This window comes from Choloepus didactylus, chromosome 4 (genome assembly GCF_015220235.1).
Source record: "Choloepus didactylus isolate mChoDid1 chromosome 4, mChoDid1.pri, whole genome shotgun sequence".
Lineage (NCBI taxonomy): Eukaryota > Metazoa > Chordata > Mammalia > Pilosa > Megalonychidae > Choloepus > Choloepus didactylus.
This window is the reverse complement of record NC_051310.1, coordinates 57,232,990-57,259,761: the sequence shown is the minus strand read 5'-3', so window position 1 is coordinate 57,259,761 and position 26,772 is coordinate 57,232,990. Positions and strand designations below refer to the sequence as shown.

Genomic DNA, 26,772 nt, shown 5'->3' with positions numbered 1-26,772 from the left:
ATCAGTGGTTTTGGACTCAATATAAAATATGTAATTTTTGACAAGAACTATGTAATGGTGGGGGAATGAAGGAGTACAGGAACATAGTTCAAGTGTCCTATCGAAGTTAAGTTGGTATCAAAGAAAACAAGATTGTTGTAGATTTAAGATGTTAAATTTAAGCCCCATGGTAAACACAAAGAAAGTATCAGAGAATATGATCATAGAGATGAAAAGTAGAGTATGGGTTACAAGAACTGGGGGAAGGGGCATTGGGGAGTTAATAAGAAATGAGTGTAGAGTTTCTTTTTGGAGTGAGAGGAAATTTCTAGTAATGGATGGTGGGAAGGTGATGGCATTGCAACATTGTGAATGTGATTAATCCCACTAAGTGGAATGCTTGGGAGGGGCTGGAATGGGAAGATTTAGGTTGTGCATATGTTTCCACAATAGAAAAAAACAACAGTCTAAATAGATAATGACAATTAAATGCCAAGGATGATCCTGGATGGGCTCTGAGGATGAAGGAGAGGAGGCTCAAAGGGACACAGTTGGGACATAAGGAAAAAAAAAGAAATATAGAATGTAAGCTTTGTGTAAGTGTTGATTTTCTTGAACTTCTTAGCTGTGCTTAATGGGATTGCATAAAAGAATGTTCTTGTTCATGGGAAATGTATATGTGAATTATATTGTTTGTTCAAGGATGTGTGCAGCTTGCTCTCATATGTTCACAGGACAGAGCAATAGATGATGGATGATAGATAGGGAGGGAGGGAGGGAGGGAAAGAAAGAAATGGTACAGTGACAGGGATGTTAAAATTGGTAAATCTGGGGTATCGGTGGAGGGGGGTTGGGGTATGCTGGAGTTCTGTGTATGGGGTTTGTATTGTTTTTGCAACTGTTCCTGTAAGTTTGAATTTATTTGAAAATAAAATTCAAAAAGGAAAAAGAATTTAACAATAAAAGAAAAAAAAAAAAAAACAAACTCACAAGCCATAGCACCACTTTGACAAAATGCAGTTCTACCGTACTCCTACAAAGAAACAATTGGACTGGAGTAGGCATTTGTCACCCAAGGCATCTAGAGATGACCACTATCTGCCTTCTTCATTTATCTAACAGGCAAGGAAAGAAACCAGAACTCTATGATGAAGTTACTCTCTCCTTTCATCCCTATTTGGATATTTTATATCACGTTCTCATATGATCTGTTTGTGGCCACAGGGATAAGAACACATAGCCGTAGTAGATAGGGGTGAGTTCCCCTCCAGACAATACACTATCAGAGCCAATCATTGGGTAGGCCCTAAAGTAGAAAGGTAGGACTTCGACTGGTGGTGAATGAACTTTTTTTTTTTTTTTTTTTTTTTGGCTACAACATACTCAAGGTTGAATCCAGGCAAGAGTTCTGAGAAGCCTCCACACCTTGGTTTTGGTGGGGAGCTTGGTAGAGGGTAAACATGGGAGAGAACCATCAGTTAAAGATGAATAAACTATATCTTCCAAGGTAAATTATCTAGATTTGGGTTATTCTGTTCCATTTTATTATCTTAAGCTTCTACAGAGAATTTCAACCGGGACAAGAGTTAAATTGGTAACACTGCCCATTCCTGAGGCCAGCATGGCAGTGAAAGTAAAAATGAATGATAATCCTCAAGGGGAAAACGAATTGAAAGGGAGGAGCTACGAGGTCCAGCTGCTTTGTCTGTGAAGATTGAACCCACATTCCCTTCCCTGGGGATCTGCATTACATTTTTAATAAGAATCTAGCTAGGTTTCTTACACCTTGGCATAACTTTTTTTTTTGTTTTTTAAGGTTAGGGGATGGTAGCATGGATTATAAGCTAAGGGACTGGGTCCTCAAAATGGTGGCTTATTTTGAGGACCCTTTTAGGCACTATGTTAGACACTATCAGAAACATTAGTTTATTTAATTCTTAAAACCACTTTATATACAGGTATTCTATACCTACTCTATGCAGATATCCCACATTAGAGATACGGAAACTAATTCATAAATTACATAATTTGCTCAAGGTTATGTAGTTAATTAGAAGCAGAGACAATATTTAAACCTGGGCCTAACTGAATCATCCAAAGTCAATGCATTCTACCCTACTTCATACTATCTCTTAGCTAGTTCTCACATGATAATTTCTCTCAGCTGTGTTTTTATTATTTTCTTCATCTCCTGTTAACCAAATTATGCTTTCTCTTCCTATACGTTCCAAGAATAAGATACCTGAAAAACAACAACAGTAAATCCTCTTGATGCTTTCTTATGGTTTCAAGAGCTTTTAGCACGCATGTAGTTTAACCTCTCAAAGCAGTTCTGTACGCTTAATTTTAGCTTTTTGAAAGCAGCAATGAGATCTTTAAAGCATCTAGAAATAAATAGATGTTTACACTCTACCTTGTCAAGTTTTGTTTCTGTCTTTTTGACAAGTTTTCCTTTATTTGATGCCTTTCTTTCTGGTTCAATATCTAAAATAAAAATGAAACAAGATATCCATTTTGACTAGATAGAAAATGCTCTATTAAAAGTACTGGGTTATTCAGGAAAGGAAAAAAGGTAACAATAGGAATGCAAGTGTTGAAGGAATTTCATAATTAAAAGCCATATTATAAAATGGGATAAATGCAGATGAAATTTCCTGCATTTATAGGAACAGGCAACCTATTATTTAAAAAACAAAACAATGGTGTTTTACCTCTTTTTCCTCTGAATACCAAACACATATTAATACAGAAAATCGGTAAAATTCAGAAAAGGACAAAGAACAACCAATAAAAATATATATCAACCAAGATTCCATTACTCAGTAATAATCACTGTTGGCAGTTTAGGTATGTTTTTTCCAACGTCTACATATTCATATATTTTTTAGAGTTGTGATTAACTGCTCAGAGTTCGACCTGTTTTTCTTTTCTCACTTAATTTATCATGAACCACATCATTAAGTGTTCTTTCACAATATTGTTCTTAACGGCTGCATAAGAGTCCACCAAATGGATGAACTAATTTATTTGGGCCATTAATTTTTCACTTAAAAGCTCTGCTTAGACTCATTCAGGAACTTCAACATTTGAGCATCCACGGTGTGCTAATCACCATGCTGGATGCTGAAGTACAGAACCTTCAGGAATTAGAACCTCTCCCACTCAAAGAAGAATATGCTGATTTTAAAAATTGAACACAAAAACCTCAAGGGCCAAACATTCCAGTTTGGTCACTGGTCAAGAAATAGTTCTTACCATTAGAAGCTCTTGAGACTGGCTTTCTTGTTGTAGATGAGACTGCTTTGGCAGTCTGCTTTGCTGCTTGAGTAGCTGACCGAGTCATTCTCACTGATGAAGGGACTGCAGGTTGTAAAGCTGGGGAAAAATAATCAAATCAAATGCTATTTGCAATTATTAATTTAATTCTGTGACAGCATCTGTCCTTTTAATAGTTGCTAATATTCCTACCTTTTTTCTCTTTGTCCAACACTTTCTTTTCAGAAGTTAGTCTTTGACCAGGTTGGATTATTTGAACATCATTCCTATTATCAACCTATTTAAAAGATTAGGTGCCATGTATTTTAATCATGTAATGAATCAAGCCATGACATTTTTTAATCTGTAAATTTATAAAATCTATAAGCCCTTTATCTGAAGTCTGACTAATCAAAAAACCCTCTACTTCAAAGAGAACAAAGTAAAGAAAAAATATTTTCCATTATATAAATTTCCTTATTTCCTTTTAGTATCCTAGAATTTTGAAAATGTTAATAACCTAAGCTACTAAAAAAAGCTGTCTATATAACCTTACCAAAGGTCAATAAACACACTAGGCATGCTCACTCTTCAAGGTCTTTGAATTTTGCCTAGAAAGTTCGTCTCCAGGATATAAAGCTCTTCCTCATGGCTCACTCTCCCACTTCCTTAAAACGCCACCATTTCAGTGATATCCAGCCTGACTGCCCCAATCAAAATTCCACCTCACCCCTATGAATAGCACTTCCCATCTCCCTCCTCTTTTTCATCCTGTCCAAAATACATATGACTGTCTAGCATAATATGTTTATTTTCTTACTGTCTCATTCTATCTGTAAGCTTCATGACAAAAGAGAATTTTGTTTGGTTCACTGATGTATCCCAGAGCTTAGTGACTCAAAATCTGTTGAATACATGATTTAGCTTCCTTCCTCATCCAATAAAGAGGGATACTATTTCCCTCCTTGCCCACTTTACTTTAGCTAATAGCTAATCCCTCCAATAAAGAGGGATACTATTTCCCTCCTTGCCCACTTTACTTTATTTAGCTAATAGCTCTATGTATAACAGTATTTTGAAAACCCATGAGTTTATAACACCCACCCTAAATGCTTTATATCCCTGTCTGTAATCCATGGTGACTTGGAATTCATAACAGGAACTCAGGAAATGAAAAAGGCCACGACACAAAAAGAAAGTTTAATGTAGATCTCCTAAGGGACATCTGGGTAAAGAATCTTTTAAATGAGTATTTCCTTAGCATCTAGTAAAAAACTGCTCTATTTCACCATCATGTCAGTAGTGATTTTGTTATCTGTTACTCTAGTAAATTAATCATTACTCCTGAAGCTTATAGTACATACATTTACTTAAACTGAGGAAAAAAACATAATTTGTCATTTTAGTAACAAATTTTCTACTAGCTGTGCCTTAGTAGATTAAATTAAACTATACCTTAGCAGCCTGCTCCATTTGATCTTTGGCCTTGGACCTTGTAATCCGTACAGAAGAAGGAAAAGCCTTAAAAGTCAAAAGAAGATAAAGTTTAAAAAAAAAAAAAAAAAGAAAGAAAAGAAAAGAAAGAAAAGAACTGGCAAAGTTTTACTTCCCATGAGATAAAGTTCCCATTTTAAAGTTCAGTTTTATCCTTAATCATTTACAGAAAAAGATACTTGCTAACAAATTCCTGCTTTTTCTTGGTTCTGCCCGACTTATATTAAATTTAAGAAAATAGATTCAAAACTGATTCATCTTTCAGTGAGGAGAGAAAATTTTAAACCGTCTTTCTCAGGTATTGGAACCCTCATTAATATGATTAACTAGACATATGTGAGAAGGGGGCAGATATTTTATAGCATACTTTCCTAGATTTGACAATTTGCTCTCAATCTCATGATTATGTACTAGTCCATTGTCACTAAGAAAATGAAGAACTGATTACTGTAGAAACACAAAATGTGGAAAAAACTTAGCAAGAGGAAAACTGATTAATTTAAGAAGTTATAAAATATTTACTGACTCTGTCAAGTTACTTAAAATACATAATCAGACCACTCCTTTAGACTGGAAACCATTTTCTTCTCCAAATCTCAGTGAAAACCTACTGCTAAAGAAAACAGGCTTTTCCCTGGAGTGCTTAAAGGGAGCCAGAACTCAGCAATGTAGAGTAAAAGACAATTATTCATGAACTTTATTATTTAACACAATGATGTGCCTCTTGTCCCACCTACATGTAACCCTTTTTAAAAAGGTTGTTTATAATTTAGACCCATGATTGATAGCCCACATATTTTTGAAAACCCAGCTTAAATGTTACCTCTTCCAAGAGGTCTTCTTTTATGTCCCTCCAGATACAATCTCTTCCTCATCTAATACATAAAATATATTTATGTAAATCATTCTACCTTTAACTATATTCTATTAATTTGTCTCTTCCATATTTTCCTAATGTCATACACATAGTAAATACTCACAGAATTGTTCAATGAATCAATGAGACTCAGGAGACCCAGAAAAATAGGCAGTATCTTGGATCTTTATATTATTCAATTCTTATTTATATCAGGAATGAGTACATAGTCAATATGATCTTTGACAAATAGTCCTCAAAAGGAGCAGAGATTTTAAATATATTCTTAAAATAGCAAATCACCAATGACTATCTAATCCACAAAGCAAACTGCCTCTTTTCAAACTTCATCCTTCTTGACTGACCACTTCTTCTTTAGATCGCCTCTCCTTTAGTTTCCGTCTGTTTTTCTGTTTTAGTTCTCGTTCCACTCTGCCCATTCTGTCTCAAGTCTATCATAGGTACTTGACTTCTACCTACCTGAGTATGCTCTCTAGACCTCACTCTTAGAATTGTTCATAATTCTAAGTGGGTGGTCTCATTTAGTCCAATCGGTTAAACATTCATCCTCCCAATATCATATTCCAAAAACACATTTTAGCACAGATCTCCATCCTGATTTCCAAATTTTTATTTCTACTGCCTGACATCTAGATGACCCAAACCAGTTTAAAAATAATTTTTTAACAAGTTATCAATATGTACCCACATAAACATGTTCAAGTTATCAATATGTACCCACAAAAACCTGTTCCTTTTCTTGCCTCCCTCATCTCTTTTAACAACAGTTGCTGAAACTGATATCTTGACAATCATTTTATCTCTGACTCTTCAAATTCCTTCACCCTTCAGTATCAACTTGATCACCAAAGCCCATTAAATTTCTCTCTTAAAATGCCTTACAATCATTTCTTCCTTTTTAAACCCACTGCCCCGGACTACTTATCTTGTCTCCTACATTCTATCATGATAGTCTCACAACTTGTCTTCCTATGTATAAATGCTTCTGTTTCCAAACTATAATTTTCAAGGTCAGAGTAATCTTCCTGAATTACTTATTCAGTAATGGCACTACATCATTATAAGCCTCCATTGGCTCTCTATATCCTACAAGATAAACCCCAAATCCTTTGGCATAGTGTTATTTAACCAGGTGCTATCCTCTTTCCTACCCTTATCCTATCTCACCTAACGTATAGCCACCTCAAGAGATCCCATTATCATTCTTCTAAGCTACTACTTACGTCATTCCCATCTCCTACCAAGTAGTCCAAAATGAAAAAGGGACTAAGAGGAAGGCATTATTTTAGTATTTAGTCATTCAATCTCTTGAAGAAAATTATAGTCAAAAAGAACTATTCCTCTATATCATGTTAAGACACTAAATTTACCTTTTTTGGCTCAGTTTTCAGAGCATTCTGGTTTGAAAGAGACAAAAGAAAAGAAGGCATATCAGGTCTATAAAGACCCACTTTAAATACTCCTCGTTTAGCTTTCTCTCTCTGCTCTCTCAATTTTTGAAGTTGCTTTTCTTCTTTGTATTTTTGGAGCATTTGTTTTCGTTGATCACCTAGAACAGCTTTTGTTGACCCTAAGCAGAAACAAGAAAAAGCATAATATATAAAGCATTTCAGACAAAAATTTATGCAAACATTTCAAAAATCATTTTGTCTAACTTTAATTACTACTAAGAAATGTTTTTAGTCACTTGTTAATTCCTTAGCATTCTAACTATAGGTTATTTCAACTCCTATTTTTAAAAAAATTTTCTTGTGGTGATACATATAGAAAATAAAATTTGCTGTTTTACAGTTCAGAGGCATTAAGTATGTTTAAACTGTTGTCCAACCATCATCACCATCCATTACCTAAACTTTATCATCACCCCATACAGAAATTCTGTACTCATTAAGCAATAATTCCCCATTCCTCTCTTCCTTGAGTCCTGGTAATATCTGATCTACTTTCTGTTTCTATATGAATTTGTTTATTCTAGATACTCATAACTTTATTTCTCTTTATTGCTAAATAATATTCCATTTTATGTACATACCATGTTTTGTTTATTCATTCATGTGTTGATGGACACTTAGGACAATCCCTATTTTTTTTTTTCTCATTAATAGTAATTTTTTTGCAGTTTTATTGAAATATATTCACACACCATGCAAACCATCCAAAGTATATAATCACTGGCTCACAATATCATCATATAGTTGTACATACAACCATGATCAATTTTAGAACATTTTTATTACTCCAGAAAAGAAATAAAAATGAAAAAGAAAACCCAAATCCTCCCATGCCCTTATCCCATTACTAACCCACAGTATTGATACAGTACATTTGCTACTGTTGATGAAACAGTATTAAAATATTACTGTTAACTATAGTCCATAGTTTGCAATAGGTACATTTTTTTCCCCATAAACCCCTCTATTCTTAACTCCTTCAAATAATGTCATACATTTGTTCTGGTTCATGAAAGAACTTTTTTTATGTTTGTACAGTTAATCATGAGCTCTGTCTACCACAAATTCACTGTTACAAATTCCCATGTTTTAACCTTCAACTTTCCTTCTGGTGACATACAAGACTCTAAACTTCCCCTTTCCACCATATTCACACACCATTCAGTACCATTAATTATTCTCACAATAACTTGCTACTGTCACCTCTGTCCATTTCCAAGCGTTTAAGTTCAAACTAGTTAAACACTCTGCACATATTAAGTAACCACTCCCCTCCTTCAGCCTCATTCTATATCCTGGTAACCTAAGTTCTATATTTTGTGTCTATGAGTTTACATATTATAATTAGTTCATATCAGTGAGATCATACGATATTTGTCCTTTTGTGTCTGACTTATTTCACTTAACATAATGTCCTCAAGACTCAACCCTGTGGTCATGTTCTTCAAGACTTCATTCCTTCTTACTGCTGAATAATATTCCATCATATGTATATACCACATTTTGTTTATCCATTCATCTTTTGATGGACACTTAGGACAACCCCTATTATTTTTAAATTTCTAGTCCTATTCCTTTCGCTTTACTCATTCAAGTATTTTTTAAACGCTTGCTATGTACTACATGCACATAAAGTGTATTACTTTCATTAACTTCTATGATAGCCAGCCTCTGAGCTGACCTCCAATGATTCTTGCTTCCTGGTATTCATGCTTTCGTGTAGTCTCTTCCCATACTGAATATGGCTGACCAGTATAACCAATAAGAGTACTGCAGAATAGATGGAGTATGACTTCCAAGACTAGGTAATAAAAGACAATACAGCTTTTGCTTTGTTCTCTCTTGAATTACTCGCTCTGGGGAAAGCCAGCAGCCATGTTGTAAGGACAATCAAGCAGCTCTATGAAGACATCAACATGCCAAGGAACTAAGGCCTCCTGCTGAAAGTCAGTATCAACTCACCAGTCATGTGAGTCATCTTGGAACTGGATCCTCCAGCCTCAGTCAAGCTTTGAGATGCATCACTGAATGACATTTTGACTGCAATCCAGAACCACCCAACTAAGCCGTGCCCAAATTGCTGACCCACAATGCTTATTGTTGTTTTGAGCCACTAAGTTTTCAGGTAACTAATTTAATTTCTGCTTTTGGAATTAAGGCCATATGTCAGTTTCTTTAGCTCCCATCTTTGATTTTCAACTTATGGTTCCACCTACATATTCTCATGTTTGTTTAAACTGGCTTGAAAAATATGAGTGGCAACTATGTACCAGACACTATTTTAGGCAGAAGAATAAGTAAGAAAATTTCTGCCCTTGAGAAGATCTGGTTCAAAACTCTGTCCGGGGAAATCAGGACAACCTTCTCAGAAGAGAATATACCTAATGAGGGTTCTGAAGAATGAATATGTTTGTCCACAGGATGAGCATTAAAAAATATCCAGGCAGAAAACTGCACAACTAGGACATTTACTAAAAAAAAAAAAAAAAAATTTTTTTAAATCACTGACAACAGATGAATTTTATGGTATGTAAATTACACCTCAGTATAGTTGTTAAAAAAATAATAATCAAGGCACAGATGATATAGTGGTCAACACCAATAAAATCCCTTTATCCTCAACCTCTTCTCTGAATGTTCTCCTCACCCCTTGATCTAACTGAAACCTGGCTCTCCCCTGAAGACACTTGTCCTCTCAAATGGTGACTATTTTTTCCCTCTTATCCATAGATATGAGAGGGGAGGTGATCTCATTTCATTGTTGCTTCCCAATTACCTCTTCCTCTCCCTAAAAGATCCCAACTTTACATTTCACGTCCTCAGATCATACTATCCAGCATCCTAATTTGTCATCTATCAATCCTCCAGGTTTCCCTCTCATTCCTTGAAGATTTTAGCTCCTAGCTCACTGTCAGTCTCCCTCACTATTCTTGTCACAACTCTTGATGACCACCACTCCAATGCCCTGGCTTCTCAATTCTTAGACCTCCTTTCCTTCAATGATTTTGCTTCTATTATACTTAGGAAATCCATTCCTATGGTCACATCCATAACATTATTTCAATTGTCTTCATGTCATCGCACACATAAAAAGTAACATTTACACAGCACACTGGAGTAAGCAGAGAGGCTGCTTGTGACCAGAAGCAACCAGCCAAAGAGAGAGTTCTGACCATCCTAGACCCTGTCAGAAACTTCAAGGGCTGAGAGGACCAATTATCTTGTCACACCTGTATCCCAATGGTGTGACAACTACCAATAAACTGTACTTCCTTCATAAAACCAATTTTAAGCAACCTACTCTCTGGCTGCTATATCTTATCTTTCCAATAATTCTTTGCCCCACCAGGACCAACACTCTACTGATCTACACTCATCATTTTTACTGTTCCCCACCTCCCTTGTGTTCTCAAGTTTCTTCCTAACCAGTTTCGATACTGTGCCAGTTTGTATATATTATGTCCCCCAGAAAAAGCCATATCCTTTGATGCAATCTTGTGGGGGCAGATGTATTAGTGTTGATTAGGTAGGAACCTATTAGTTCAGTGTTTCCATGGAGATGTGACTCAATTAACTGTGGGCAAGACCTTTCATTGGATTATTTCCATGGAGGTGGTGTCCCACCCATTGAGGGTGGGTCTTTATTGGATCACTGGAGTATTTTAAAAAGAGTCACATAGGCCCAGATGCAGAGCAATTGAGAGTGACATTTTGGGAGAGGTGCAGCTGAGGGACACATTTTGAAGACGGCCTTTGAAAGTAGACTTTTGCTGCAACACAGTTTGCTTCAGAGAAACTAAGAGAATATCCTAAATGCCTAGAGAGAAACGTCCTGGGAGAAAGCCATTTTTGAAACACAAACCTGGGAGCCAAGAAAGAAGACTCCAGCCATGTGCCTTCCCAGACAACAGAGGTGTTCCAGATGCCACTGGCCATTCTTTTGCGAAGGTACAACTATTGTTGATGCCTTACTGTGGACACTTATATGGCCTTAAGACTGTAACTCAGTAACCAAATAAACCCCCTTATAAAAGTCAATCCATTTCTGGTGTTTTGCAAAATGGCAGCATTAGCAAACTGGAACAGATACTATGGTTCACCATCATTATCACTACTTCAACTTTTTAGCCCTTTCTCATTTTGTTGCACTTGGCCACTCTCCACCTACTTCCTATCTGCAATGCAGAACTGAATGTGGCTGGAAAACAACACAAAAAGCATGCTACCGCTCCTCTCTTACTTTTTGAGCACAAACCTCAATTTCATTTACTCTCCCACTATGCTGAACTCCTATTTCATACACTGTCCTCTCCTTAAACTTGCAACCTTTCCTCCCCCAACAGCATTCTCAGTTTGCATTCTGCTCTCTATGCCCGTATCTTTCCTTCCCTCCTAGTTGAGCTGAGTTGTTCCTATTTAAGGCCAATCCCTCCACCTAGTTCTAGATCCATTTCTTCTTACCTACTAAAGGACACTGTACAGCAATTCAACCTCTCACTCATCTGTTTCCAGTCACCCTCTTCATTGGGTTGTTGCCATAATGAAATTACTTAGATGCAGTAATTCTCCCAACCCACAACCTCATCTAGCTGCTGCTTCATTTCTCTGTTCTCCTTCAAAGCAAAATTCTTCAAGAGAGTTCTTTATATTCCTATTTCCGATTCTTCTCTCATTCCCTTCCCTTTTCTCAAAATTATAAAAACTTTCAAATATACACAAAGTAGAATATAATCAATCCCTATATACCTATAACCATATTCAATGATTATGAACATTTTGCTGCAATTGCTCTTTTTTTGGCTAATGTATTTTTTTAAATTCTACTTGCAACATTTATTCATAAATATTTTTCAATGCACTTCTAAAAAATGAAGACATCTTCTTTCTAAACCACCATACCGTTAATACAGCTAATAAACTAACAGTAATTCTTTGTTACTAATTCTTTGTTACTAATTCTTTGTTACTAATTCTTTGTCATCTAATACCTGGTCCATATTTAAAGCTCTTTGTTTCAAAGAGGTCTTTGTTTTAACGGTTGGTTTGTTCAAATCACGAAGCAAACAAGATCCACCAATCGCATTTGATAATTAATGTCTTTTAAAACTCTTAATCGCTTTAGATTCTTTTCATTGCCAATGTCAAAAGCTGTCAGTTGTAATAGGAATGACCCGTACTCTGTATTCATCTGTCTGTTTCTTTAGGTGTTTTACTCATTCCTCCAGCCCCATACTTTCTATTAAGTTGGAAATTATATCTAAGGGTTTGATTAGATTCAGGTTCAACTTTTGGGGCAAAAATATATTCTAGGTGGTGCTGCCATTGTTTCTTGAACTCATTCCAATTTGGCTTTCATTCCCTGAACTCTACTCCACCAAAACTGCTTCTCAGGATCACCAATGACCTCCACTGTGGTGAGTTCAAATTTCTCCCTTCTAATATTACTTGACCTAATAACAACAGCGCTGATATAGTTGATCACTCTCTCCACCTTGATAAGCGTTTTTACTTGGATGCTAAGATACCGACTTTCCTGGTTGTCCCTCTGAATTTACCTTCCACTTTTCTGCAATTCTTTGCTCGTTTCCCCTCATGTCCTTGCCCTCTAAATGTTGGAGTGGTCATATCTCTTCTCTCCTTTTTCCATACCAAAACTCTTAATAAACATCTCAAACTTAACACAGCCAAAGCTGAACTCTTGATCTGATCACACCCCGCCCGTCCTAACCCCCTCCCCCCAAAAAAACTCCCTTAGTCTTTCACATTCCAGTAACTGGCACATCATACTTTTGTTATGCAGGTCAAAAATCTTGGAATTATTCTAACTCCTCTTTCTTTCTGAACCTTGCATTCAATCCATCAGAAATTCCATTTGATTCAACCTTGAAATCTATCCAAAATGCAACCACTTATCTTTGCTGCTTCCCACCTGATCGACCTAAAATCATTACAATAGTAATGGTCTCCTTGATGCTACACTTGCCACCCTAAAATCTATTCTCAAAACAGAAGCTTAAGTGATCCTTTTAGAACATAAATCAGATCACAGAAACATCCATTAATCCATTAATGGCTTCCTATTTCACAGAGAGTAAAAGCCAAAGTATTTATAATGATGGCCGCCCCAGGGCCCTACAGGATCTAGCCCCTTTGTTCATTCTTCTCTAGGCATTCTAGGCCCACTCCCACCTCGGCCTTTGTAAATGGGGAATAAATAAAATAGTTAGACTTGCATCTGAGAGATTTAGGTCAAGAAATGGAATATTTGAGAGAGCAAGAGTAGAGGCAAGAAAACTACTTAGGAGGTAATAATAACACTTCTTCTCAGACAAAGGATAGTTTCGTTGGTCTTCTTCTAAAGTCCATTATTCTATGCTTCTGATTTCATTTCCTCCCAGCTCCTAAGAGATGTTGTTCTTGTACTCTCTCTTCTCTCAACTATTAGCTCATTTCCTTTGACCTTCAAAAATGTACTAATCACTTCATTTCAGAAGAAAAAAGAAAACATAAAAATAACCCTACAACACTTTTGCCCAATTCTTTTCTCTCATTTTTCCTTTAGAATACCAAAAATGTTAAATCTGGGAGAAATCTTTTAGTTCAACCCACTCTTTTACAGAATCAATTAAACTCAAATATGTTGAGTGTCTTCTATTGCCACATATTACACTGGTCCTGGAAAATATAATTATAAAGTTTATGTAGTGAACAGTAAAGCAACTATCTCTTTCTGCTATTTCTTCACCATTTATCCTAGCTTTATTTCACTGCTATCTATTTCAACTGCTTGCTATATAAACACAACTAAATAGGAATCCAGTGACTCCTGGTTAAATACAAAAGTCTTTTCGGCAGTTCTCTCCTTTGTAACACTCCTTGCCTTCAAGACACTCTATTTCTTTAAAATCTTTTTCTGAGATTAATCCTTTCTTCTTTCCCTCCCAATGGCCCCAAATTCTTCTGCGCAAACTGCAAGAATGAATTCTTGCTCTTCTCTCTAAAAAATGTTCCCATTGGCAAGGGCATTCTTATTTCATGGTGACTAAAATGATTAATTTTAGGTTGTATATATGTTGCCAGAATAGAACTGTACAACACAAGGAGTGAGCCTTAATGTAAACTATGGACTACAGTTAATAATATAATTATAATAATAATGTTTTCAACATCAATTATAACAAAGGTACCACACTAATGCAAATGTAAATAATAGGGAAAACTGTGTGTGTGTGGGGGGGAGCTCTATACTTTTTGTATACTTTTTTCTGTAAATCTCAACTGCTCTTATTTAAAAAAAGAATGAAAAAATTACAAAATGACCTTTACTTACTTGTCTTGACATTGGCCTTTCCGGAACAAGCTCCTGAGATGTTTCATCCAATTCAACAAGAATTCTACCTTCTAAAGATTGGAATATTGCTGTCTTTCAAACCAAAGTGTCTATTTCGTTCATATTCCTTATGTCTGTTTCTTTCTGAGACATTGATTTCCTATGAGCCATTCTGGTTCTAATCATGTCAGTACTTAAAATCCTTTCTGTGTCGACTGGCAAAATGTGATGAAGACATCCTGTCAGGGAAAAGAGATAGAGACAACCAATTGATACAGATTTTCATTTTAATATTTAACAAATAAGGTTTCTGTTCAGTATTTTCACTTCCTATCCCACCTCTGAGACTTTTGAAATAAAAATATTGAAATACAAAATGGAATAAATACATGACACTGAAAGAAGAAGAAACCACAACCTATTTTGGGACTGTAAAATAGGAACTTGCTTGACAGATGAAGTGAAGTCTAGGAAGCTACAGTCCAGAATATATACAAGAGGCTCTGGGTTAACCACAGAGAACTCTGCAAAAAAGAAGTGTGTGTGAACCTTTTACATATATGTTATAATTTCACAATAAGGAAATAACTGAAAGTGTGGAACTGTAACCCTTAATATTCTTTGAAATTTGCTAACTACTTGGTTAAACTTCAATTGGAAAGTCATCACTGCTATGTAAATATGTTATATTCCACAATTAAAAAAAAAAATATGTGAAGTAAAGGTGAAAACACAAGAATTAAGTGAAGGGCTATACACAGAATAGTTTCCTTAACCTTCCCCTGATAATAAATGCAGACAGCCTGGCATCTACTTTCAGGTCAAAATGACAACAAACAACAACAAAAAACACATGAGATGTTACATGAAATGTCTGTGAGATGATGAAAAGGCAGTTAGATATTACAAAAATTGAAAAAAAAAGAAGGGATTTTCAGGAAGAATTGCCCATGGTAAGGGCAGAGCATATCCTATCAATCTACTCTTTTAAACAGTTTATATGAATAATAATATTTTCAGCTATGCAATTAATCAGATAGTTTACTTCGCAAATACCGTTTTTTCTTAGAAGGAGATATATTCAACAAAAAAGGGAGAAAGATGATGTCATGGGTTCCAAGAAACAGTGTCTACAAGTGAAGAAAATAGAGTCGCAGGGGTGCCATCTATGAAGATGGTGTAAGAACAACCAGACCCAAATTGGAGAAAAAGAACTGACTGTTCTCCAGAGATAAGTCTTGGCAGTTAAAAAAGGGGGAAGAAAGGGCTTGTGATTAGGAGGTTAAAAAGTTATAGCCATACTATTCTCTTTTCACAACCACAACTAAGAAAGGTCCACTAAAGAACTCCATGATTTTAAGCATCACCAGAGTATAAAAACATAAGAATACACTTGACCTGAATGCTAATAACATTCTCCTTCAAGAGCCCAGGGAAAGTGACAATGAGCTGTGGTTTTCATCAAGAACTCTCCTCTACTATCTGATTTTTCACCTTTCACAATAATTTGCTAATATTAAGGAAAAAGTAAAACTTATGTTTTAGTTATTTAAAAATACAGAAAAGCACCTATCCTTAACAAAAAGAAAAAGAGACAACTAACTTTAAAAACCATATTTAATCATCACAATAACCCTATAGTTTCTATTATGGCCAATGTACAGACGAGGTAAATTAACTGCCCACATTAGCAACAGTTAATAGGTGGTGGTGCTGGGATCCCAAGCCAGTCAGCCTGGCTCTTCACACACATCTGAGTTCTCTTCTTCGGCTGACGAGTTTTTACCGGCTTGCAAGTCTAGACTGCGTCAGTCCCAATCCGGGCGTTTTCAGTATTCACAAGATCCGGGAGAAGCCATTGGAATTTAATGTCTGGGTCAGAGATGCTAAATGTCTGGCATCGGAAAGAATTATCCCATCCCAAAAAGCCAACTGCGCTCCGGTGGAGAATCGCTGACTGCTACACACAATCATGCCAACAAATATTTACTCTTCTGGAGGATTGGTGTCAGTAGCTTCAAGAAAGACAGGTAACAATGGTCCTAGAAGAGCCTTTCCCTGAGGGACGTCCAGCTTGCAGCCCCCGGGCCTTTGGACCCTTCTAGACCGTCTAGATTCTCAACCGAAGCGGGGCCAGCGACCCTCCCTCCAGCTCCCCCCCCCCCCAGCCCCCACATACCTGAGGCAGCTTCTGGCGTGAAATCTCAACGAAACTAAAAGTTAAGGAATCCTCTCGGTCTGAAGACCACCGCCGCCTTCGAAGCAGGAACGTTACAACCCCGATCTCCACAAAATTCAAACTTCCCTCACCAAGCTTCTTGATTGGGAGGGACTTTAACCAACACTTCCGGAAACGCGCCCACCCCTTCTCTTCGACGAGATTTGCGATTGGTTCGCTCTTTGCGACATTTGAATTGATTGAAAGGTGAAGGGACGATTCAAAGAATCGCCTGAACGGAAGAAACAGGTTCCGACGCGGAGTAAGAGGGGTACAGGAACCCGGGAAGGATGGGGCTCGAGTGAGAAAGAACAGGGTATCTTGAGCCGGGGTTGGGGCAAGGGTAGGTGTGGCCCGGGCAGGGAAAGGGCAAGAGCGGCGGCAGGCGTGACCTTCGGCCAGGACGAGGGTAACTGGAGCCAGGGAAATGGCGGGGGTTGGCTGGAGCCGAGTCAGCCGGGCTTCGAGATTCGCTCCTGAACTCCCTCGGGTACCCGAGGAAAGACGAAGGAAGCCAGGGGGAGCCACTGAGGCTGCGGAAGGAATTCAGAGTTTGCCGGGCTTTTTAATATCCTTGTTAGTCGCAGAAATCCAGCAAAGCTTATTGGAATGTTTGCTTAACGTTTTAAAGGAGGGGATTACTACAACCAAATTTCTCTTTACATCCTTTAGTGTTACACATCTCCAGTCCTTTTTCTAGTCCAGTTTTGTTATTGAGGTAAAATTTACATACAGTGAAAAGCATAATTTTTAGGTGTACAAGTGTATGAGTTTTGATAAAATGTATACAACTGTGTAATCACAGCTAATGAAGATAGAATGTTTCCGTCACTCACAAGGATTCCCTCACGCCACCTTCTAGTCAAACCCCCAATCCTAACCCCTCCTGATTTCTAGCACCATAAATGCAGAGGTGGTAGGTAGTCCTTTGCGTCTACCTTCTTTCTGTGTCTTTCTGTCAGCATAACGTTTTCGAGAGTAATCCATACTGTTGCGTAAATCAGCATTTAGATCATTTTTATTCCCTAGAAGTATTTCGTTGAATATGTTATCCATTCACTTGGTGGACATTTGAGTTGTTTCCAGTTTTTGGCTATTATGAATCAAGTTGCTATGTACATTCGTGTACAGGTCTTTTTGTGGACGTTTTATTTCTCTTGGGGGAATATAGGTGTGGAATTTCTGGCTCATTCTAGGTTTTGCTTAATTTTGTAAGAAATTGCCAGGCAGTTTTCCAAAATAGTTGTACTATTTTTCACTCCCTCCAGTGATTTATAAGAGTTCCAGTTGTTTCACATGCTTGCCAACATTTGGGGTTGTCAGTCTTTAATTTTAACTCTTCTGGTGGGTGTGAAATGGTTTCTCATTTTAATTCTGCAGTTCCCCAATGGCTAATGATGATGAGCATCTTTTCATGTGCTTATTGACTATTTTTAGATCTTGTTTTGTGAAATGTCTTTTCAAGTCTTTTGCCTATGTTTTTAAAATTGGGGATTTATGTTTTTTTTTTAAAAAATTGGTCTTTTTATTATGTATTGGGGAGTTCAATATACCTATTCTGGGTACAAGTCCTTTCTTGGTATGTGTGTTGTGAATATATCCTCCCAGTTTTTGAGTTGACGTGTGTGTGTGTGTGTGTGTGTGTGTGTGTGTGTGTAAAACGATAATTTTACATATCCAATTTTTCAAAATCTGTTAACAGTTCCAACCACTGCAAATATTTTAAGTTGACCCAAAGTTGAGATTGACTTAATCTAATAAAACACTATTTTGAGTATACAAACAAGTCAATAGAAACCTAATACACTGGAATAGAGAAATACATTAAAACTTAAAGAAAAATAATTTGCAATCTACTTCTGTGACCTTCTATTTGTATTTTTTTCGGAGCGCAAGAAAGGCAGACCCAAGTATAAAGAGATTCAAGAGTTATTTCATTTTTCTAACCTCTGAAAAACATGATTATGAAAACTAGCTAACTCCCAAGAATATATTTAACTAATTAAACTTTTTAATACTCTTATGTTAAAAGTATGGGTTGCCTTTTTTTAAAATAAACTTTTTTGTTAGGATAATTTTAGATTTACAGAAAAATTGTGAAGTTAGTTCCCTGTTAATTAACATCTTACATTAGTAGGGTATTGTTTGTTATAACCAATGAATGATTAATGATACCCTACATTAACCAAAGTCCATACTTCATTCAGATTTCCTTTGTTTTTACATAATGTCTTTTTTTTCCTGTTCCAGGATCCTACCAGGATACTTTTTAGATATCATGTCTCCTTAGGCTCCTCTAGACTATAACAGTTTCTCACTTTTCTTGTTTTTGATAAATCTTGACACTTCTGAAGAGTAACAGAAAGGCATTTTGTAGAATGTTCCTCAGTTGGTATTTAACATGTTTTTCTCATGATTGGGTGATGGTTTTTTGGGAGAAAGATCACTGAAGTGAAGTGCCATTCTTAAAATATATCAAGATTACATACTATCAAATGACTTATTATTGGTAATGTTAAATTTGATCACCTGTCTGAGGTGGTATTTGTCAGGTTTCTCCACTGTAAAGTTTCTCTTTTTTACCTCCTCTCTATACTATACTGTTTGGAAGGAAGTCATTATGCAAAGCCCATACTTAAGGAATGGGGAATTATGTTTCACCTCCTTGAGAATAGAGTATCTACATAATCTATTTTGAATTATTTTGCACAGATTTGGCTCTTCTTTCCTGTTATTTTTTTATTCACTAATTTTATATCAGTATGAACTCATGGATATTTATTGTATATTTTGGGTTATAATTCAATACTAACTTTATTTTGCCTCTCAAATTGTTCCAGCTTTGGCTCCTGGGTCACTTTGATGTATCCCCATTATTGCGGGGCAGGAAGGGGGTTGTTGTTTTTCTGTTTTAGCACTTCCTTACTTCTGGTACTACAAGATGCTCCAGGATCATCTTGTATTTTTCCTGCCCCCAATCCTAGAATCAGCCATTTCTCCAAAGAACCCTGGTTCCTTTTACTCGAAGATAGAAAAACCAAGATCTGGGTGCTAGGTCTGCTACTTGCTACTATGGAGTCTCTCAACTGACAGAGTGGGAAAATATACCTATCTATACTAAGCTATGTATATACACAGATCTATAACTATTTCTATATGCAATCATTTGTATCTATATTAAATTAAACATTAGTTCATGCTGATTCTCCAACTCTAATCCATTACCACATGGATCATTTTAGCCTCCTCCCCTTGTAATCTGTAACCTCCCACTCCAACAGTGGGAAACCTGGCTCGGTGGGTTGCTTTTTCTTTTCTTGACAGTGTGTTTGGTGAGTAAAAGGTTTAAATTCAATAAAGTTCCATTTATTAATTTTTAAAAAATTTTACAGTTAGTGCTTTTTGTTTCTTCTCTAAGAAATCTTTGTGTACCTCAAAGTAATGAAGATTATCTCCTATGCTTTCTTCTAGAAGATTTGTAGTTTTAGGTCTACGTTTAAGTCTGTGATCTGCCTCAAATTAATTTGTATGTGGTATCTCCAATCTTTTCTCACTTTTATTACACTTTGTCCAGCATCACATATAAATGAAACTTGTTTGTATGGTTCTTTGTGAGGAAAGTTCTTGAAAACTCCCAGGTGGTTTTCTGAGTTTAATTAAAACTATAGTACTTGGTTCCATTAAGTGATATAAAATAAAACATAACATAATGGGAAGAACATAACATTGAATGTTCATTCCATTTGGCGACAAGAATGAGATTGGCAGCATTGGTGAGAACAGTTTCAGTGGAGTGGCAGAAACCATACTGCAATGCATTAAAGCTTCACTGGGAATTTCTGAAACACAGGCAGAGAGTGTAAGCCAGAAATCAGATGTTTTTGTGATGGAAAAGACTTTCAAGATTAATTTTTTGTACAAGATCCCAAAGCTAATTAAATAGCAGAGTCAGGTCTCAAATCCAGGTCTTTTAATCTTCCTGGTTGGAAATATGGCTGGTTTCCACGTTCTAGAATGGAAAAGAGCATAATCTTTGGAGTCAAACAGATTTGGTTTAAAATTACCACTTCACATTGGGCAAGTTTTCTGCACTTCTCTGAATCTCCATTTACTTATCTACCCCTTCATATTTTGGGAGTACTAAATGACATAATTAGTATAGTTCTGCTTCCTACCAAAATGCTTGAAATAGTAAAATTGCTGACACCCTCCATAAGATCAACTTCAGACTAGCTAGAGAGGGAAAACCCCAAATTCCTGGGTAAACACCAAGATACCAAGAAAAGAGGGAAAATTCTGGGGCAATGCAGGTGTTTATAGAATGATGGGTTTGGCCTTCGTGGGAGGCAATGGGAGGAAAAAATATGAAAGGAATTGTTGGAGTTTGGCTTTTGCTTCTCCTCTGACATTATCTTAGGACAAACTGTGCCTGCTTCTATGTAGCAGCAACTAAGCTCACTGAGAGATTTACAGAGAGAAAACTAAAAATAGATATTTGAGGTAATCAAATACCTTTATGATATTTGTTGTTTAAAAATGCTAATATCAAAGGAAAAAGATTATACATTCATAAAAACCCAGGATTAAAATCTCTAGATGATATCAACATATGGATGGAGGGAGTAAGGGGAAAACAAGGGATAAGAAGAGATACTAAAGTTCTTGTGCTATTAGGGGGTATATAAAGTGCATATGTGTATCTTTTTTTAAAGTAAGAAACACAGAAAAAGTAAAACAAGCACATTATAAATTAAGATGATAGTTACAAATATATTAATTATAGTCAAATAAATAGATTAAATTCAACAGTCAAAACAGGCAGACTGGATTTTTAAAATCCAGATATATGCTTTTTACAGGAGTTATGCCCAAAACACAAGGACAGAAAGAGTGAAAAGTAAAAGGGTGGGATACAGTATATCAGGCAAATGCTATCCAAGAGAAAGCTGGTACATTGTTAGGGATAGGGAGATTCATAATAAAATGATGAAAGTTTCAATTCACCAAGATAGAACAATACAAAACTTGTATGCATACAGATGAAAATGGTCTCACAGCAAACAAAGAAACAATTTATAGAACTGCAGGAAAGAAAATGATAAATTCACCATCATAAAGGGAAGATTGACATACCTCTTTCATTATTGATATTCCAAATAGACAAAAATTTAGCAAGGATATATAGAATATGTGAACAAAACAATGAACAAACTTGACCAAATGAACATCCAACAATTAGAAAATACACATTTTTCCCAAGCACACATGGAACAGTTACAAATTATCCCATATTAGGCCATTAGACCATAAAGAATGCTTCCACAAACTTAAGGAATAGATATCCAATTAAGTTAGAAGTTAAAAGCAAAAAGATAAATCAAAAAATCCCTGTTAAATAACTCGTGGGTTTAAGAAGAAATTATGATAGAAATTTAAAAATGCCTAAAACTAAATGACAGTGGAAACCACAGAAATCAAAACTGATGGGACATTGCAAAAGTGTGTTTTGGGGGAAATTTCAAGAGTTAAAGGCTCATATTAGAAAGGAAGAATGTCAAAATTAATAAGCTTTGTGTCCATCTTAGGAAACTAGAAAAATAGCAACAAAGTAAACTCAAGTAGAAGGAAAGAGATAATAAAAGTAAGAAGAGGAAGCACTGAAATAGAAAACAAAGATACAATATGAAAATCAACATAGTTAAAATGTGGTTCTTTGAAAAAATTAAAATAGGCAAAACTCTAGTAAGGCTAGTCAAAACAGAAAGACAAAAATTAATATCATGGGTGAGGAAAGGGTTGTATCAGTTATCTATTGCTGTATAACAAATTATTCCAAAATTTAGTAGCCTTACACAGCAACCATTTTATATGTTCTTGATTTTATGGGTCAGGAATTTGGGTAAATCTTAGTGGGGACAGTTCATCCCTGCTCCATATCTGTGGCCTCAACTGGGATGGCTTAAATAGTTGGACACTGGCTGCTATGGCTAGGCCTCTCTCTTTTCATGGCTTAAATGGAGCCAGAAGATTCAAGACAGCTTACTTATGTATGTGGGCCATGGTATGGCTGTTCACAGGGGCCACTCTCTCTACATGATCATTCTCGGGGACCACTCCCTCCAATTGTCTCTCTATCAGACTGCATGGACATTTTTATATGGCAGCTGAGTTCCCTCTTAGCACAAGTGGAAGTTACAAGACCTCTTAATATGTGGGTTGGAAGTCCCATAATGTCACTTCCTTCTCATTCTGTTGGTCAAATCAAGGGTCAGCCCATATTCAAGGGGGTTGGCTCTTGATAGGAAGAGAAACAAAATTATAGTCAAAGGGGAGTGGACAAAGGGAGGAGTGATTCATTGGAGGCCATTTTTAGCAATTCATCAAAGAAGCATAATTCCAGATAAAGTATTCAGAAGATAGTAAGAGATACTGTTCTGCATAAAAAAGAGTTGTGGGATTAACACGGCAATATAAGATATCCCCTGAAAAAACCTCCACAGAGATTCAGTGAATAAAAGGTCAAACCCCACTTGCTTAAAACTCTGGAGGACAGTAGAGACTGAAGAAGGACTCCATAATTGCTGAAACAAAGAAAAAAAAAAATACTAGGAAGGAAATTGCCATCCTGGAATGCCAGTCCCACTCTTGCCTTACTTGGTCCTGCACAACTTGGGATTCCCTCAGAGACAGAGAGGTTGGGATCCCTTTCTCCCTCCCACAATGGTCACAGACTTTAGAGCCACTCACAGGAGTGCACATATGCAAGAACTGGGGTCCCAAGTCCACAGAGACCCAGGACAGAACACAAGAAGCTTGGGAGTTCTGTAAGCATAAGGGACTCCAGGGGGGAAGAAAAAAGAAAAAAAGAAAGCCATGGCTGGAAAATGGTGCACTCACTCAATCCAGTTTCTGTTGGCTCAACCACCTAAATGCAAAACAGACTTTTCTGGAGTGACCCATGTTTCTGGATTGACCCCAGCTGGCTCCCAGGGGCAGGAAACTCTAAAAGGGAAGAAACAAGAGGCAAGAAAACCTCAGGAAGAGAAGAAAAAAAGGAAGAGAGACTAAATTGAACTAAATTTTCCCAGAACTGAAAATTGCAAGGAAAATGGGGCATTGAGTGAGAGAAAGAATTTAAACAAATCATAGGAGCAGGGGAGAAAACTCTGCACAAAAACAAACAACAGATCAAGATTCCCAGAGAAGGAATGGAGAAAAGGAAGCTTTCTCCTGAAGGGGAAACAATTGCACAAAAAAATTCACTCTCAAAAATTTTGCTGCATGTCCAGGGCAAGAATCAGATAAAGAAGAGCTGAAAAAATCTGATCAGTTATTCTAAAGATCTAGAAAAAGGCAGACTAAGCATCAAAGAAGAGCCTTAACACAAAGCAAATCAACAATAAAGCCCAAGGCAAGAAAGAGAGGCTGACCTTCAGAGTAAACTCATCAAGATAATCAGATGCCTGGACATCAGCAAAAAATTACAAGCCATACTAAGAAATGGAAGATATGGCCCAGTCAAGAGAACGAATTAAAACTTAAGAGGAGATACAGAATTTGGAATGACGTATTAAAGAAGTTCAAGCAAATCTAAATCAATGGAAGAACATGAAGGAAAATATGGCTAAAGAGGTAAAGGATATTAGGAAGAAATTCTGTGCAAATAAAGAAGAATTTGAAAATATAAATAGAAAAATAACAAATTATGGGAATGAAAGGCACAATAGAAGAGATTAAAAATACACTAGAGGTCAATAAAAGCAGATTTGAACAGACAAAAGAATTAGCAAGCTAGAAGACAGGACAATTGAAGTCTTATAGATGGAAGAACAGATAGAGAAATGAATAGAAAAAAATTGAGCAGTGTCTCTGGGATTTGAGTGACAGCATGAAGTACACAAACAGGCACTTCGTGGATGTCCCAGAAGGAGAAAAGGAGGGAAAAGGGCAGAAAGAATATTTGAGGAAATAATGGCCTAAAATTTCCCAACTCTTATGAAACACATAAATATACATATCCAAGAAGCACACCATACTCCAAACAGAATAAACCCCAATAGACCTACCCCAAGGCACATACTAATCAGAATGTCAAATGGCAAAGATAAAGAGAGAATTCTGAAAGCAGTGAGAGAAAAGTGATTTGTCACATGTAATTATGAAGGTGAGAAGACAGTGGTATAATATATTTATGGTACTGAAAGAGAAAAACTACCAGTCAAAAATTCTTTATCTAGCAAAGCTGTCCTTCAAAAATGAAGGAGATTTGTGTATAACCTGGTCAGTCTCTGGAACTTTGGGTATCTGTATGACACCTGAAACTCACAGCAAGAGGTTGGCAGATATGAATGTCAGTATTAGTGCATACAGCAACTGTTAAAAAAGCAGAAAAAGAGTCCAGACTTCAATTAGAGATATGAATGAAGCAGATCTGGTTAGGACTAGGGCAGATCAGGCCAAAGGGTAAAGGACAATATTGACTGTGTATTAAAACTTCAACTTCTGTGTAGGACCAAGGGAAGAGATGTTTATTTGGTGCAGGATATGTATCTTCTACAGCACACTAAATAATTTGACTTGTGTGATCAGTTTATTCAAACACCATGATTGCGTGGAGCTTTGAATAGGAAGTGAGATCTGGTAGGTTTGTACAGGTTAGTGTGAAATAGTGAAACTTCCCAGAGTAATTTGGGCAGAGAATAAAAATATATATGCAGGGCACCCCTGGGGAGCTTGAGGTAAATGCAGAAATGTTGGACATCCCCACCTGGGTTATTACTGATATTCTCACAAACATTGAGGACTGACAATTTGGTGTGCTGAGCCCTCAATCTTGGGGCTTGCCCTTATGAAGCTTGTTGCTGCAAGGGAGAGGCTAAGCCTACTTGTGGCTATGCCTAAGAGTCTCCCCCAGAGTACCTCTTTGTTGCTCAGATATGGCGCTCTCTCTCTAGCTAAGCCAATTTGGCAGGTGAATTCACTGCCCTCCCCCCATGTGGGACCTGACTCCTGGGGGTGTAAATCTCCCTGGCAATGCAAGATATGACTCCTGGAGATGAGCCTGAACCCAGCATTGTGGGACTGAGAAAATCTTCTTGACCAAAAGGGGGAAGTGAAATGAAATAAAATAAAGTTTCAGTGGTTGAGAGATTTCAAACGGAGTTAAGGTGTCACTCTGGAGGGTGTTCTTAGGCACTATATAGATTCTCCTTTTTAGGTTTTAGTATATTGAAATAGCTAGAAGTAAATACCTGAAACTATCAAACTGCAACCCAGTAGCCATGTTTCTTGAAGATGATTGTATAACTATGTAGCTTACATGGGGTGATGGTATGACTGTGAAAACCTTGTGGATCACACTCCCTTTATCCAGTGTGTGGATGGATGAATAGAAAAATGGGGACAAAAACTAAATGAAAAATAGAGTGGGATGGGGGGGATGATTTGGGTGTTCTTTTACTTTTATTTTTTATTCTTATTTTTACTCTTTCTGGTGTAAGAAAAATGTTCAAAAATTGATTAGGGTGATGAATGCTCAACTATATGATGGTACTGTGAACAGTTGATTGTACACCATGGATGATTGTACAGTATGTGAATATATTTCAATAAAACTGAATTAAAAAAAAAATGAGGAAGAGTTTAAAATATTTACAGATAAACAGAAACTGAGAGAGTTTGTCAACAAGAAACACCCTAAAAGAAATACTAAAGGGAGTTCTGCAGGTTGAAAGGAAAAAGACAGTAGAGAGTGGCTTGGAGTAGTGTTGAAGAAATGAAGATTAACAGGGTAAGTAAAAGGGTAAAAAAAGAGACAAAAAATGATATGGTCTATGTTCCAGTTTGCTAATTCTGCCATTATGCAAAACACCCGAAATGGATTGGCTTTTATAAAGGGTGTTCATTTAGTTAAAAAGTTACAGTCCTAAGGCCGTAAAATGTCCCAGGTAAGGCATCAACAATAGAGTACCTTCACTGAAGGATGGCCAATGGCATCTGGAAAACCTCTATTAGTTCAGAAGGCACATGGCTGATGTCTTCTTCCTTTGCTCCTAAGTTGTGTTTCAAAATGGCTTTCTCCCAGGATGTTTCTCTCTAGGCATCTGGGGGTATCCTCTTAGTTTCTCCCAGGCAAACTCTGGAATAGGAGAAGTCTACTTTCAATGGC

The 26,772-nt window shown here is 36.7% G+C and overlaps 1 protein-coding gene across 3 annotated transcripts in view; it reads right to left on the bottom strand.

Annotated features, from left to right (window-relative positions):
* The window catches only part of DLGAP5 (DLG associated protein 5), a 41,428-nt gene extending 24,758 nt beyond the window's left edge, over nucleotides 1-16,670 (bottom strand). The window contains exons 1-7 of one of the 3 annotated variants that reach the window (XM_037835309.1): nucleotides 16,566-16,670; nucleotides 14,387-14,625; nucleotides 6,976-7,175; nucleotides 4,690-4,755; nucleotides 3,448-3,532; nucleotides 3,235-3,354; nucleotides 2,393-2,463 (exon numbers count right to left, since the gene is read on the bottom strand). In XM_037835309.1, coding sequence (XP_037691237.1) covers nucleotides 2,393-2,463; nucleotides 3,235-3,354; nucleotides 3,448-3,532; nucleotides 4,690-4,755; nucleotides 6,976-7,137 — 504 coding nt within the window. In that variant the 5' untranslated portion in view covers nucleotides 7,138-7,175; nucleotides 14,387-14,625; nucleotides 16,566-16,670. Of the gene's footprint in view, nucleotides 1-2,392; nucleotides 2,464-3,234; nucleotides 3,355-3,447; nucleotides 3,533-4,338; nucleotides 4,539-4,689; nucleotides 4,756-5,551; nucleotides 5,604-6,975; nucleotides 7,176-14,386; nucleotides 14,626-16,565 lie in introns of those variants that run through there. The other 2 variants (XM_037835311.1, XM_037835310.1) reach the window with 2 other exon arrangements.
* Nucleotides 16,671-26,772: the final 10,102 nt, after the last annotated feature.